Here is a 16,004-nt window from a genome sequence, read left to right as displayed (position 1 = left end):
ATGCATGAAGAATGCTTAAATGAAAGTGGAGATTTATAATGGAAAAAAAGGACTTTAATATTGATCTGTTCCTCACCCACACCTATCATATAGCTTCTGAAGACATTTGTAGGTGTTTAAGCACACTGTGTTTGTCTATTGCTGTGACTTAGTTGAAGAGCAGATCAAATTTAATGAGTAATTTATGGAGAAATCTCGTAAATCCAAAAGATTCACATACTTTCTCTGCAACTGTAAGTTAAAACTTTTAACTTTTCAGGAAATACATTGTTCCAAGAAGTAATCGCATTATCTTTATTTGAATAACAAGCGAATCAAATACAGATACTCTGAACTGGTCTTAAAGGTATAGCTCATCCAAAATGTAAATGTCTGTCATCATTTACTCACCTCTATGTTATCAGACCTACTGTATATGAGTTTTTTTCTTCTTCTGTGTAATACAAAAGGAGATGTTAGACAGAATGTTAGGGACCGACAGCCTCAGTCACCATTCACTTTCACTGAATGGAAAAATCTGCAATGAAAGAATGGTGACTGAAGTAGTCATTCTGCCATCTACATCTCCTTTGGTGTTCCATGGAAGAAAGAAAGTAATATGGGTTTGTAACAATATGAGTGAGGGTACATGATGATAGAATTTTCATTTTTGGGTGAACTATCCCTTTAGAGTACAAACATATCCCTCAAATGTACATTCTGGTCATTTTGAATGTGTTGGCCTGTGCTTATGTGTATGAGGTACATATGGGACAGGCGTGAGAGCACTATAGCACATCTGTCATTCACTCTGTCTGTCTTTATTTGGTATGCTATTTGGTATGGTCTTGAACCCACTGGCATAGCCTGTGGCAGTAGTCTGGAGGGCTGACTGTGGAGAATGTTTGTCGTGGATGTCTCAGTCTCTTCCACAGATGTTCAAGCCTCTTTCTGAATCCATAAACAGTGAAGATGTCGATGATCCCAATAAAGTAACGCTGCTCTGCTCCATCAATGACGTGAAGTGGGTTCTTGAAGTTAGGAAGCAGTCTCCGGTTCTGGGCCTGGAACACTTGTAGATCAGCTGAATCTGCTCCCATGCAGCTAGGTTGCTCAATTTTTTCTCCTGTAAGACTTCCATTGTCTGTTCCACCATTGCCATTATGTGTTTCTGTTATATGACACTCTGTTGTAGCACAGTTTAAATCTGAGGAGAGGAGAGCAGCGTCGTCCTCTGCCACCACCCCTGGAACAGTGGGTGTAGTGGCATGTGTTGGACTGGAGGTTGCATTCACTGACCTACAGCCAGCCAGAGAGGGTGAGAGGAACAGAAAGAATAAAACAAAGTATGTTAGCTAAATGTTTGCAGTCAAATGAACATATTATTATTTGTTGCAGATTATTTCTGGGTTAAAGCAATTTTTCTACTGCTGTTTTTCTACAGCAGATTAATTCACCTGGACTTTCCATGCTTTTGAGTGATGGGTAAATATACAAGATGATATGAGTAATGTTTTTACATTTTAATCAATTCTAAGCTTATTTGCAGTTCACTTAAAAAGTTCTGCAGTGTAACAAATTAATTTTAAAAGTATAAATATTCCATGTAGTCTCACTGCTTGAAATTTCATGTTATTTAACCGATTGTAGTTTAGTCTAGTAATTTTGTTATTTCTTTGTGTCCTTAAATTGACAATGATATGGCTAGATATGGTTTAACGTACATGACTCCCGGCCATTGGCTGAGTGGAGGAGAAAAAGAAGGATCAGAAAACACCAGAAGAAACCATGAGAACCATGAGAACCATGAAAGCATAATCAAACATGAATATTCTGCAGTTCTCATGTAAGGTTAATCATATTCTGAGTGTGCCTCAAATATTGACAAAATGTAGATGGAAGCACATGCAATTCATTCAGTTGACTGGGTCGGATTGTGCTGACCTTCTAAGATCATCTTATACTGTATATAAGTGTCAGACTGTTAGACTATATTTGACCTTGTCAACATAGAAAAGAAATATAATTTCGTTTGTGTTCCACAGAAGAAAGTAAGTCAAAAGTCAAGAGTTTGGAACAAAATGAAGGTGAGTAAATGATGACAGAATTTTAATTTTTTGGGTGAACTACTATTTAAATCTGTGGATTCCTTACGTACTGCCATTGTGGACAGATACCAACTATGTACAGTGGATATAAAAAGTCTTCACACCCCTGTTAAACAGCAGGTGTTTGTGATGTAAAAAAAAAGATAAATCATATTAGAATTTTTGCACCTTTAAATGTAAAAATGACAACCTATGCAATGCCACTGAAAATCAAAGTGACACATTTCAGAGAAAAAAAAGACTTAGAATAACCTAACTGTATAAGTGTGCACATCCCTGAACTAATACTTAGTTGAAGCACCCTTTGATTTTATTACAGCACTCAGTATGTGTGGATAAGAGTCTATTAACTTGGCACATCTTGACATGGGAATATTTTCCCACTCTTTGCAAAAATTTTCCAGATCTGTCAAATTGTGATGGCATCTCCTGTGTGCGGTCCTTTTCAGGTCCCCCCACAGATTTTCTATAGGATTCAGGTCTGGGCTCTGGCTGGGCCATTCCAAACTTTAATCTTTTTTTGCTGAAGCCATTTTCAGCTTTCTAGCAGACGCCAGAAAGTTCTGTGCCAAAACTGACTGGTACTTGGAGCTATTCATGATTCCCTCCACCTTCACTAAAGGCCCAGTTCCAGCTGAAGAAAAGCAGCTGCAAAACATGATGCTGCGACCACCATACTTCACCATGGGTATGGTGTTCTTTTTCTGATGTGCCTTGTTGTTTTTGTGCCAAACATACCTTTTACAATTTTGGGCAAAAAGTTCAATCTTGGTCTCATCAGACCATAACACATTTTTCCACATGGTTTTGGGAGACTGGATATAGGTTTTTGCAAAGTATAGCTGGGCTTGCGTCTTGCCACCCTGCCCCATAGCCCAGACAGATGAAGAATACGGCAGATAGTTGTCACATGTAGGGAGCAACCAGTACTTGCCAGAAAGAGCTGCAGCTCATTTAATGTTGCTGTAGGCCTCTTAACAGCCTCCCTGACCAGTTTTCTCTTTGTCTTCTCATCAATTTATCATCAAAAAGACGTCCTGTTCTTGATAATGTCACTGTTGTGCCATACTTTCTCCACATTGATGACTGTCTTCACTGTGTTCCATGGTAAATCTAATGCCTTGGAAATGTTTTTGTAGCCCTCACCTGAGCGATACCTTTCAACAGTGAGATCCCATTGATGCTTTGTAAGCTCTTTGTGGCCCATGGCTCTTGAAGTAGCATGCAACCAAGAAGATGTCAGAAAAATCCTACAAGAACAGCTGAGATTTATTTGGAGTTAATCAGAGTTACTTCAGGTGAAGACAGGTGTGTACTATTTCACATGAGCTTGATGATTGGTTGATTCTGAACACAGCCACATAACCAGTTATAAAAGGGTGTGCACACTTATGCAGTTAAGTTATTCTAAGTTTTTATTTTTAGTTTTGTTCTCTGAAATGTGTCACTTTGGTTTTCATAGGTTGTAATTTTTACATTAAAGGTGCAAAAATTCTGATATGATTTATCTTTGTTTCATTTTATACATCACTGTATTCAAATTACTTCCAATATTAATATTGTTCTATTCAATATACAGTACTTTTTTATGTAATGAGAGGATATTGTGTTAAGAGCACAACATAACATGGGCATCACCTTAAGGTTCTATTCACTATTCACAGTGATCAATATGCCATTTTTAGAGCTAGGAGGTAGTAATACTACACTTAAGAATCTTTACATGTTCACTGTTGTATTGCATGATCTAGTGCATTTAAGCTCACTTTTTAGTGCGCATGATGAGTGTTGCGAAAGAAAGACTCTGGCTGAGTTCATCCTGGTGGAGGGGCTGATGGGCCAGCAGAAGACTGTAGTCCAACACATTGAGCGTCTGAAGAAAGGCTGTGTCAAGCTCCACCTGACGAATGAGCCATGGACGCTGCTGATCTGCCATATACACAATGAAAATCATCAGAATTTCTTTGATCAGCTTTGACTTTAAAAGGGTTCCATCCCAAAGTTTTTTTGTTTTTTTATCTCTTATAGAGCTGTTTAGTTTGTCATCATAAAACCCAGAAGAGAATTTGAATTCTCAACAACAACAAGGATGTTTACATGTTTGACAAATTGAACAACCATTGTAGTGTTTATGTAGCAACTTCTTAGCAACTTGAGGTATAAATGTGTGTAAATTATTTTGTAGAACAAAATGTGAAAATCTCTTCAAGTAATGTTAACCACAGACCTTTATTTTCCTCATTAAATGAAGATCGCTATTCTAAAAACCCTTTTGAAAACACCTGGGTTGGCCTACAAATTGATTTCATGACTGTATAGCTCCATTGACTTAAGAAATCAGACTAAATATTTTAAGTATTCTCCCAGCAGAATTGCATCAAGTAGTCTGAAAATGATATAGAGCTTACCAAGCTTAATGAACTGCCCCTCAAAATTGAGATCCTTCAGAACAACAATGATCTGGCTGCCTTCAGGGGCTGGGTCTGTCCACCGGCTCACCTCACAGCCCTTAATATCATACCTAATGAAAAATTGAGAGAAATAAAGAATTAATGGAGAGCTATGGGGAGGTTTACATGAGAAGAAGGTGTGGGGAATCTCTGCCACAAAAGTTTTCTAAGAGGAAGATGGATTGGATCTAAACTACTTTAGAAGAGGCTTGTGAAACTGTAGTTTAGATTAATGTAAGATAAAGTTTAAGTGCTAATAATTTGAGACTAATGGATGTTTAATGCAACTCTTTGTTGAGGAAGAGACAAAAAGTTAGGAAGCATAGTTCAAAATCAAGGGGTCCATTATTCTCACCATTAGAGTAAGACTAAATTAACAGCTCAAAGGCAAAGCAATTTTTTGACCAATTATTGTAAGAATGTAGATTACAGTAAGTCAACATGAACCTCAAATATCTCTTCAAGTGTGATGGAGAGATTTCTCATTTCATTAAATATTTAAAAGATTTTAAATGAACACAGTGATTTTTCCATTTAATACAAGAAGCATTGATTGAGTTTGTAAGTCTTACCTTGCAGTGATTCTGTCATCCGGGTAGAAGACACTTTGCATTACAATAAAGTACTTCTACACACAGAAAACAAATACAGTTTTATAACATGTATGTTCACAATCCATTAAAAGCATTAATGATATTCACTGGAAATTAAAGCTAAATAAAATAGCTACCATCTTATGATGTGGAATTTTGATCCTGTGAACACCTGTCAGTGAAAAAGCATGAAGATTTCTTAAATGGACGTAATAAAGGTAAGCATTTAGGTTTATAAGCCTTCTCATGTAAATTATCATGTAATATACCTGCAAATGTTCCATTCATAATACATTATAATGTCAGAACATAGTGAATAACAAAATATTTGACCAGTAATATCAATAAAGGTCTAATGGTAATTTACCAGCTCTTGAGTTCTCACCTAAAAATTTGACAAGCAGTGAGTGTGGGTACTTCTCCAGATGTTCCATGTAGATTCTCAAGTTAGACAAGAGAAATCGCACTTCTCTTTTACTCTGTGTCTTTAAGAAGAACCGCTTGTCATTACTGAGAAGAGAGGTGAGGCATGAAAGTGTTTAAGACATTATTTAGATCATATAACCGACATTTTTAATCCAGAAATTTACAGAACACCTTTTACAGTACATTTCTTTTTAGGGGAAATTTTTTTTTTTATTAAGTGATGTGTACTTGACCTGACATCTAAACTAAAGAAATTTAGGAAAATAGACAGCAAGAGAGAGGAGAAAGCAAGGGTGTAGATTTGGGGGGGGGGGGGGGTTACCTAAACAAACATTTGCTTGTTTTGATTATTTGGGTTGGGGGGTTACCTCCCCCCATCCCCCCTGGAATCTACACCCTGGGAGAAAGAGATGCACACTGAGAAAATGAGAGAGATTTCATTAGAATAGTTTAGCCTATTCACAATTTTTCTGACCAACCATGGGGCATTGCCATAATGATTCAAATTGCCGCTGAATTGTTTTCTGGTTCCGTACTTCATAAGAAGCAATGCAACTACCAATTCAAGTGTTTCAGATAGAGAACACTTATTTTAAGTGTAAGTTGGTGTAAAAAATGTGTTCAACTTGTGCAGTTGTTGGCTTTCCTAACAATTTGAAGTAGTTTATTTTATCAATGTAACTAACCTGGGTCCAAAGCTTCATATCATCCACTCACTCCTTAAACTTTGACAGGTGACGCACTGTCAAAAACGGTCATTGCAACTGTCCAAGTATCGTTACTATGGAGCAACTTGCTTTAAGGCAATTTTTACAAATTTAAGATGCTAAACATCACACTATCCGCTAAAAAACATAAGCTGATGCAAGTGAAAACACTGGAGACCGGAAAGCTAAAATAGGCTGCCGTTATAAATCATGGAACACTTCCGCGTTCAGGACAAAATCTGATTTACGATATGCATATCAAAGTCCCTTTTAGGGAAGTCAGTTTACTTGGCCATCTTGGCAATGCCCTAGGCAGCTTTTTTTCCAGTCATACATGAAATTTTTGTCAACGATTAGGTTTCAATAGCATTTCAATTCAGCAATAAAATCTGACAACAGTGGTACCATACATTTTTATTCTTTAGCACAAATCACACTAAAAGCTGTTTTTTTTAGGCTGGTCCAACTAATGCATATATGGGTTTAAGAGTAAATTAAACAGGCTTATGTCTCAATCAAAAAGGCAACTGGCTCTTTTAACTGGCTTATAAGGTGGGACTTCCATTCTTACAGCCACCATATTGAGCATTGCATTTTCTCTCATTTATTTTACTATGAGAGGTCTGTTTACTTTTCCTTACACAGTCTGTGGTGCATATGCTCCCTGTGTGTGAGGCATTTGTGCTGACTCACGTTAGGAAGAAGTCTGCCTTGCTCTTGGAATTGCTGATGAATTGCAGATAGCTGCCTTCTGAGGAGAGGGACTGCTGATATTCCTTCTCTGTCATCCCAAGGGAGTGTCGCAGAGTGGCGAACACCGGCCCAGCATACGTCTCCATCCTGAAGTCCTTCACAAAGGCACGAATACTATCAGTACAAATTCAGCATGCAAACAAGAACATGCTCAACAGTTGCTTTGTCATAACATCACATTTTGACCAGTGCAGTAAAAATTCTGAAATGCAATAAGCAGTTTCCACTTTTACCTTTAACGTACCTTATGGATTTGTGTAACCTCAAGACTGTAGTCATCCTCAGACAGTTCATCCTAAAAATAAAGGGCACAATACATATATGCCTAGTAATGATACTTAGATTTTAGTGGATAACATACTTTTGCAGGCATCAGATACAGTGTTTTTCTTTTTGTAGTGTTGAGAGAGATAGTTGTAACAAGTGGTTTAAGCCCCAAACAACAGGCAGTACATTCATGAGTCATACTGCTGCATAAGCAGACTGAATTCAATAGATTCAGGGGTCTGCAACATCATCTGTGTGTGTGTGTTTATGTTAGCAAACAAGCACATGACTATGAGTGCAACCACATTTCATTATAGGAAGTTTGAGGGGCTGAAAATAAGGGCATGCTGCCGAGTTTGCCTCAATGACAGGTTCAGGCCTAGAACCATATGTGTGAATCTCTTAAAAAGGCAATAGGAAACTACATGTTGGTTTATCTTTAAAGGGGATGTCTATCAAACAATTTAACAAATGTCTATCCCTGAGTTTCAATCATTCACTGAGAAAGATCTATTTAAAATCTTACTTGGTGAAGGAACCACTTCCTCCATAGTGGCCCATCATTTATACAAGTGCCATAAATTTAGAGAACACAATCAGTGAACATGTCCACTATACACCACCTGATCTGTTACTTGATACTACTTGATGGGTATAAAGTATAGTATACCAGTTGATAAAATGACACCATCTCTTTATTTACCCCACTCTCCCCATTTTATTATTTCCTTTTTATTATTATTATTATTATCAACTTATTTATTTTCTTATTGTTGTTATTATTATTTATTATTATCATAATTATATTTACCTTTTGTTTTATGCTTTGGCAATATGTATTGAAGTATGTCATGCCAATAAAGCAAATTTGAATTTGGAAAAAAATCAAACAGTGTAAACAGTCAATGCTCTAAGTCTAAACATGTTAATTTAACATTAAAGTGCTTTAAACTGAAATATAGCCAGGGGTGCAGGGAGACCCTTACAAAAATATGTAGAGTTCTGACAAATTTTGCCGCAAACGTGCCGTAAATTTTCAAAATTGTATTCTTTTCATATGCAAATGAGCTTGGATTCACCACAAATGTTTGCCAGAAGTTTGCAGCTCTTCACATGTAGCAGTGAACCTGCAGCAAACATTTGACAACAATAAAGAGTTTACTGTCAAGCTCATTTGCATGTGAAAATAATGATTCGCGAATTTGCGGCAAGTTTGCAGCATGTTTGCATCACGTTTGCATCAAGTTTGCCAGAACGCTAAATTTTTGTTAGGAGAGACATTATAATGATTTGTGAAATATTAAGAAACGTGTTTCGATGTGTGAAAAAACAAATGTCTTAGAAATACCAGTCAGTTCATAGTTAAAATGTACTTTCCCTATATCTCAGAAAACATTGTATAGATACTGTACATATTGCGTATTATTGGTTATTAAACCACTGATTGTTCTGGTCCTGGATGATTGGTCGATACATTGCTCCAGCCCTGCTATCCACAATATAGTAACAGCTATGACGTGAAACACCTGTTCACCTAGATACTGCATACTGTACAAGATTATGAAGCACCCTTAGATAACTGGTTCTATCAAGGGAATATATCTTTTAGTGGAAGGATGGTGCTAAATAAGGATGTTAATTAATAAAATAACATTTAATGATAATTTGTTGGTGATTATTTTATGTAGTAACCTTTTAATAACAGCAGTAAAGCACTTGAGTGCATAACAATACCCTTTAGATGTGATTATATTCACAATATAGTAAAGCCTCTTGTACCTTATTGCTTAATTGTATTTGTTTAGAAAACTACTTCGAACATATTCTCTTTTTTTATGATTTATTAGAAACCACTGATTTTTGTCTACAACATTTTGTGGCCTCTCTCGTGGTACTACCATGCACTGTGTGGTACAGTGCATTGTTTGAATTCTCTGTCCCTCCTCCCTAATGTGTGCAATACAATGGTGTTTGTAACCAAAATACTCGGGGTGTTCTTCATTCAGCACCACAAACACACAGTCTCCATGGAAAGACCAGAATAAATATAGCCGTCTCAGTGGAACTTCATACTAATTAATTGTAAATGGAACATGTCTGTATCCTTGGAGGTCTTTGATCATCCCAAAGCTTTTGTTCCTCTCATCTTTTGTTTTACTAGTACTTCAATACTAAGTATGGTTATTCAGAGGTGGATAGTAACGTGCTACATTTACTCCGTTACATTTACTTGAGTAACTTTTTGGGAATAAATGTACTTTTAGAGTAGGTTTAAAAGTGGGTATTTTTTACTCTCACTCAAGTAAATTTCTAATGAAATTTTTTTACTTTTACTTCTTTACAATGGGTGGCGTTACTGTCGTTACATTACTGGGTTTAATTTTAATTAATGTGTAATTTATTGAGAGATTACTGAATGGGACTTTTACGAGAATGTATGTTCACACAGCTGCGCACACTGACACAGACTGTCACTCAAATCGTCACTGCAGCAGCATCAAACTCCTCAAAGTGAAACACTTTCTTTGCTCCTCACAGTGAAAAAAGAATAGTTTCATCATGCAATGCCTTCATTTAACACCAAGACAAGTGGATATTTCAAGATTAAAATCACAGCTTCAACTTAAGGCAGCACGTCGAGGTAACTTTTGGCTCTAATGCTAATGTGGGCTTTTCTGTGTAATGTGATGGTAATGTTCAGGGTGATAATGTAACTGAGCTCTTATGACATCAGTTTTTAAGTGTACCTTTTTAAATCAGTGCAGCAATATATCAGTGCGCTTTGTCACGTGTCCCGCATGTAATAAGCAGTATTTATGCATTTACTCCGCGTACTTTACTAGTACTGGAAACTATCGCAGCTACTTCAGGCGGATTAACTGTATAAATCCATGTAAACATCCAAGTTATGTGTAAATCACTCCCATTCGTGTGATCGACAACTGGAGCGAGAAAAAGACAGCATTTCTGCGTGTGCACAGCGAGGTGCGTGGGGCGCGCACGTGTGAGATGTGCAGGCGTGAGGCAATCGTATGGCAAAGAGAGTGGCTGTGTCCTCAATCATTCACTCATTCACTATTGCCTATATAGTGAATGGCAGTTAGTGCACTATGTCTCAGCAGTAAGTGTAGGGAATTAGTGAATTTGGACATGATTTTCGGAGCTCTAGGGCTGTCGCAGAAACGTCACATTTGAAATTTTAAAATACTTGGGCCTTACTTGTTATTCTTATTAAATAATATATTAATACAATAAATCTTCATTCTGTTTGTCATTTTTAATATATACTGTGTGTTAATATAAAGAGTAAGCACATTTGATCAAATAAAAAGTACATTTTAAAATGTATCTGTATGTTTTGCCTCTCTATATGTTGTTATGTTATTTTAATCAAGTAATGATTTGTCAAAAAGTATTTTACTGCATTCAGCATGAAATAAAACATTGCAAGAGTGAAGGAAGCAGTAAACTCCCTGCTCGTATGTCTTTCCCGTGGTGGATTGTGGGAAATTAACCATTGTCGAGTGTACATCACATGTACATTTGAAATTAGAGTGCATTGTGTGTAAGAATGAGTGAACAAAAGTAGGGAACGAGTGGCTCACTCAGAATTCAGACACTCCTACAAAATAGCGGACACACGAAATAGTGCACTATATAGTGGATGGGGGCAGTTTCAGACACAGCGAGTGAGTTGGTGCCCTACGTAGGCTGCGTACTCTGCATTTAGAGAGCGGCGGTACTGCTGTACAGAACTAATGATGTAAGTACTTTAGACACTGAAAACTGTAACTACACTGAAATAAGAATCTGCACAGGACTTTAAAAGCTATGAAATAGTGAAAGAAGGCATTAATAAAGCATGATCTTGCTTTGGTTTATATTTCAGCATTATATATATAATGTCCTTGTGGTACATTTTCACGTTTTCACTGTAATAATTACTAGAAATGTGTCCAAACCTCTCTTCTTATTGACAAATTCATCCAGATCTGACAAGAGCCCTTAAAGGGATAGTTCACCCAAAAATGAAAATTCTCTCATCATTTACTCACCCTTATGCCACCCCAGATGTGTATGACTTTATTCATCTGCTTAACTCAAATGAAAATTTTTAGAAGAATTTCTCAGCTCTGTAGGTCCATACAATGCAAGTGAATGGCTGCCAACATTTTAAAGCTAAACAAAATCACATAAGTCAACATAAAAGTAATCCATAAGACTCTAGTGGTTAAATCAGTATCTTCAGAAGCGATGTGATAGGTGTGGATGAGAAACAGAGAAACAGATCACTTTCACATTCTTCTTCTTGTATTTTTGGTGATTCACATTCTTCTCTGCATATCGCCCCCTGCTGTCTAGCAAAAAATGACAAATATTGATCTGTTTCTCACCCACACCTATCATATCACTTCTGAATACATGGATTTAACCACTGGAGTCTTATGGATTACTTTTATGCTGCCTTTATGTGCTTTTTGGAGCATCAAAACGTTGGCCTACAGAGTTAAAATATTCTTCTAAAAATCTTAATTTGTGTTCTGCAGAAGAAAGGAAGTCATACACATCTGGGATGGCATGAGGGTGAGTAAATGATGAGAGAATTTTCATTTTTGGGTAAACTATCTCTTTAAAGTGATAGCTCAGCCATAATTTAATATTCTGTCTTCATTTCTCTACCCTCATGTTATTCCAAACCAGTGTGACACTTTGTATTATGTGGAACACAAAATATGTTAGACAGAATGTTAGGGACTGACAGTCTCAGTCACCATTCACTTTCAAAATAAAATGGGGGGGGGGGGGGTTAACATCCATTATGTCATTTGTGAAAGTAACGAGTAACTCACTACTTGAGTACTCTTTTAATTGGATACTTTCTTACTCTTACTCAAGTAATTATTTATGTTAGTACTTTTACTTCTATCTGAGTAATTATTTTTTGAAGTAATTGTACTTTTACTTGAGTACAGTTTATTGCTACTCTACCCACCTCTGTGGTTATTGCATGGTGATTGTTAGGAATGGTGGATATGTCAACAAAAATGTATTCTGGAATATTGTTAAATACAAAAAGAAACAGTGGCTACAACAGTATCAGTGATGAACAGAACCGTCTTTTAAAGGGAGAAACACAAAACATTCAGAGTTTTATGTTGTAGCATATAATCTTAATAGCAGCTGGTTAAGGAAAAATGGCACTGGAAAAGCAATTTAAAGCTCTTATGGTTATTTAAATGTCCTCTATAAATTCCCCTTTTTAAAACCAGTGGTTTCAACAGTGGTTTTGACAGTCTTTGCTCTGTAATCATTTCTTGAAGATGGAAGAAGTGCTATTCAATAGGGACTGAACAGGTTGATAAACATGGGTATACTCACAGGTAAAGGGTTGTCAATGGTGTTTTGCACAGCGGCACACAGTCCTTCTTTCATCATACAGGTAAGGCTGTAGAACTCATGCTGCTGGTCGATCTCAAACAGGCCCAGCAGTTTCCACTGCTGCCTCAGCCCTCCCCACCGCCTCCTCTTCACTGTGCGGCTGTGTCGGCTCACATTTGCCCCTGACATCTCCATCTACAACACATGATATTCATGTATTTGTAAGGAATACACCTGTTACATAAACCAATGAAATCAAAATTGTTGCGTGACTTTAAGGTCCATGTCTATTAGCTTTGAAGTAGAATGTCTACTATCTAAATGCTGGTGTACTCCTAAAAGTTAACAAAATTAACATTTAGCATATATACATTTACAATTTATAGTCTCTTTCTTCTGTGAAAATGGACCAAAAATACTGATGACTCATCTTGCACTACACAGATTTTGGTCCAATTAAATGCTCTCTAGAATGAGAATGTCACTCCCCCTAATGCCATGGTTCATGGCTGTGACATAAATAAAACCTGGTGGCTATTTTTTTTTTTTAAAAAAAGGTGATGATCCCTTCGATATGTGCTGCCCAAACTTCCTGTTTTTAGAAAAAGAACATATGTCAATATGGCAAAGAAAACTGCATTTATTAATTGAGATTTCACAAGATCTTTAATTATCTTTATACTCTAATATAGAGTGTAAATTGTCACCTCAGTTTTATTGTATGACAAATGGTTGCTTGGCAAAAATGAAAAAAATAAATAAAATAAAATACATGTTTACGAGATCCCTGTGCCTTCGAGGGGCAAAAAGCAAAAATACATTAAAAAGCAGTTCACACAAAACAATTACAATACTTAGACAGTCTAAAATGTGCTGTAACCATCCGGAGACAGTTAAATTAAAAAAATAAATAAATAATTAAAGTCTCATTAAAAGCTGAAATTCCTGGAAAAAGAAACATTGGCATAAGTATTTTTGATAAGCTTTTATTGTTTTTCTTTAAAAAAAAAAAATAAATGAACCAGTGAAACAATTTTGTTTTAAAGCTTTTGTCCATCATATCAAAGTCTGAAACTCTTGAAAAAATTTATTTTTCCATAAATATTTTGGAATAATCTTTTTTTTTATTTTTTTATGAATCTGTGAAACAGTTTGGCTTTTTAGCCTTTGCCCATAAAGTCAGTGTGGTGTAACCAACATGCAGGTAGGCATTTTATTGTCATATGAAAAAAAATAATACAAAATAATACAAAATAAAATTAAAAAAAAAAGAGGAATGTGACAAAAAAAAGAAAAAAAAAATCTGATATATATATATATATATATATATATATATATATACATCAAAATTATTATGAAAAGGCACATTTTGATCAAGTTAAATTAAGTAACCTAAAAATATATTTGACTCAAAAATTCACGACATTTGTATAAAAAAAAAAAAAAAAATTTCTTTTCTTGAAAAATCTGTTTTTATTATGCTGACATTTAATTTTTTTTTTTTTTTTTTTTTTTTTTGAAAATGCTATAAATGTGAAATGAAACCAACATGGGTGCATAAGTTTACAGTACTATGAATTTGACAAATATGTTTTAAACTAGATGTTTTTAAAGATTCATAATTTTTATCACCACAGACAACCTCGTTTTTCAATGAATCATGTATTAAAAATCGTATCACATATTTTCTTGTTGTTAAACAATACACTGCTATTAAGAGACAGAAAGTGAAAATCCCATATTTTACTGCACTCTGTAATCATGTTACAAATGACAGATGTATTTGTCATCGTTGTTGTGGTCACCATATTAAGCACATGTGAACTGAAACAGCAGACCTTGAACTAGTCTCCTTAACAACAGGAGAGGGAACAAAATCTGTTTCTCTTCAAGTGCCTCAAGAGCTCTTCTGTACTCAAACAGTAAAATAATTAGTTATTTAAAATTCCCCAATTACCAGTGAGTGCAGCACTATGAGAGAGAGCACAGCACAAATCTGACATGCCATCAGCTACAAAAAAAAAAAAAAAAGTACTGTTCTTTTAAACCCCCAGTGTGTCGTTTACCCATAAGGAAACCATAGTTGCAAACCACTGTAGATAACTTTGGCTCATTTTCACAGTTCAACAAACACCCATTTGGTTTTTCCTCCCAGTAGTCATGTGCCTAAATTTTTACCAGTCTGTAGTATATATAATGCCTGAGAATAATGAATCTGACAGAAGATTATTTGTTTTATATAATGGCAATCAGCTGCTTTGCCTTAAGAAATTACATTTTTCAATCTAATTTGAACTCTTTTTCACCCCGAACATATGTATAAATAGAGACATCTGTCATCAGATACTTAAATGAACAGTAGAATTAAAATAACACATGTAAATCAAAGTTTATTTATTTATTTCATTTTATTAATGTGAACCTGGCAAGGCCAGTATCTGATGTACATTGTAAAAGAACAGTAAATCCAAACAAGAAAAGTGCGAGCTCATCATCAGCTGTCAGAGCAACTTGGACATCGCCCGTGAGTTTACCTTGGATTCGACAATGAAAGAAACAACCGTTCGTCTTAAAAATAATAATAAATAAAATTATGAGTACATACCTCAGTTTGACTCATTATGGAAACGCTCATACATGTCCAAGTCTCTGCAGGTCGTTGTTGAAAAACACTGAGTGTGAAAGAGAGATGAGCTCGCGCGATCAATCCCTCTCGTGAGAGTGACCGCGAGGAGACTGCAGCAGCCCATCCCACAGTCTGTACTGTAGTGAACCCCTGTGCTTAGATCCGCACTGCACTTTAGCAACGAGATGGGCCATAATCCAAAAATGAGCATAGGGTAAAATCATTTCAAATGTAATAGAATTAAGACGCTTTATAAAGGAATATTCCGGGTTCAGTACAAGTTAAACTCAACTGAGAGCACAAAAAGAAAAAAGAAAAAAGGGAGGCACTTACTACGGAAATGAATGGGGCCAATTTTTGGAGTGTTTAAAGGCTAAAATGTGAAACTTATAATTTTACATGAATTCCTCCGTTAAAACGTGTTTATTATTTGTGTTGTAAAGTTCCAAACATATTGTTTCTGTCTTGTGGCTATACTTTTAATTCTTACATTCTTTATGGATTGGCCCCACACACTTCTATTGGAAATTGCTTACTCCTTACTGTAATCCAGAGTTTTTCTTGAATTTTTTTTTTTTTTTAAAGAAAATGAGGGACAGGTCAAAACTGATTTTTGTTGTAATTAACATTATGCCACAAATGCTGCTGACTGAGCTCTACTTGTATTGAACCAGGAATATTCCTTTAATACATGTTTCTTTAGTCTATACATATAT

At 35.8% G+C, this 16,004-nt stretch overlaps 1 protein-coding gene across 2 annotated transcripts; it reads right to left on the bottom strand.

The window, feature by feature from the left end:
- Positions 1 to 275: 275 nt before the first annotated feature.
- On the bottom strand, positions 276 to 15,985 carry LOC127440220 (phosphatidylinositol 4-phosphate 5-kinase-like protein 1). Of its 2 annotated transcripts, none has more exons than XM_051696698.1 (10): positions 15,268 to 15,985; positions 12,663 to 12,857; positions 7,250 to 7,311; positions 6,957 to 7,111; positions 5,516 to 5,640; positions 5,268 to 5,302; positions 5,110 to 5,165; positions 4,496 to 4,608; positions 3,854 to 4,016; positions 276 to 1,278 (listed from the first exon to the last, which is right to left on the bottom strand). In XM_051696698.1, exons 4-10 carry the CDS (start codon positions 7,100 to 7,102, stop codon positions 813 to 815), a joined length of 1,104 nt encoding a protein of 367 aa, XP_051552658.1. In that variant the 5' UTR covers positions 7,103 to 7,111; positions 7,250 to 7,311; positions 12,663 to 12,857; positions 15,268 to 15,985; the 3' UTR covers positions 276 to 812. The 2 variants fall into 2 exon arrangements, with proteins under 2 accessions (XP_051552658.1, XP_051552657.1); XM_051696697.1 differs by having other exon boundaries at positions 7,261 to 7,311.
- Between the last annotated feature and the right edge of the window lie 19 nt (positions 15,986 to 16,004).

This window comes from Myxocyprinus asiaticus, chromosome 4, assembly GCF_019703515.2.
Source record: "Myxocyprinus asiaticus isolate MX2 ecotype Aquarium Trade chromosome 4, UBuf_Myxa_2, whole genome shotgun sequence".
Taxonomy (NCBI): Eukaryota; Metazoa; Chordata; class Actinopteri; order Cypriniformes; family Catostomidae; genus Myxocyprinus; species Myxocyprinus asiaticus.
Note: the sequence above shows the minus strand (reverse complement) of the source record. Positions and strands in the feature narration are given on the sequence as shown.

Coding starts and splice junctions, on each gene's coding strand:
- LOC127440220 (XM_051696697.1), bottom strand. CDS start 15,297: ATGAGCGTTTCCATAATGAGTCAAACTGAG. Junction 5,303..5,515: donor ACTGCTTGTCAAATTTTTAG/GTGAGAACTCAA, acceptor TTTCACTGACAG/GTGTTCACAGGATCAAAATT. Junction 5,166..5,267: donor AAATTCCACATCATAAGATG/GTAGCTATTTTA, acceptor TTCTGTGTGTAG/AAGTACTTTATTGTAATGCA.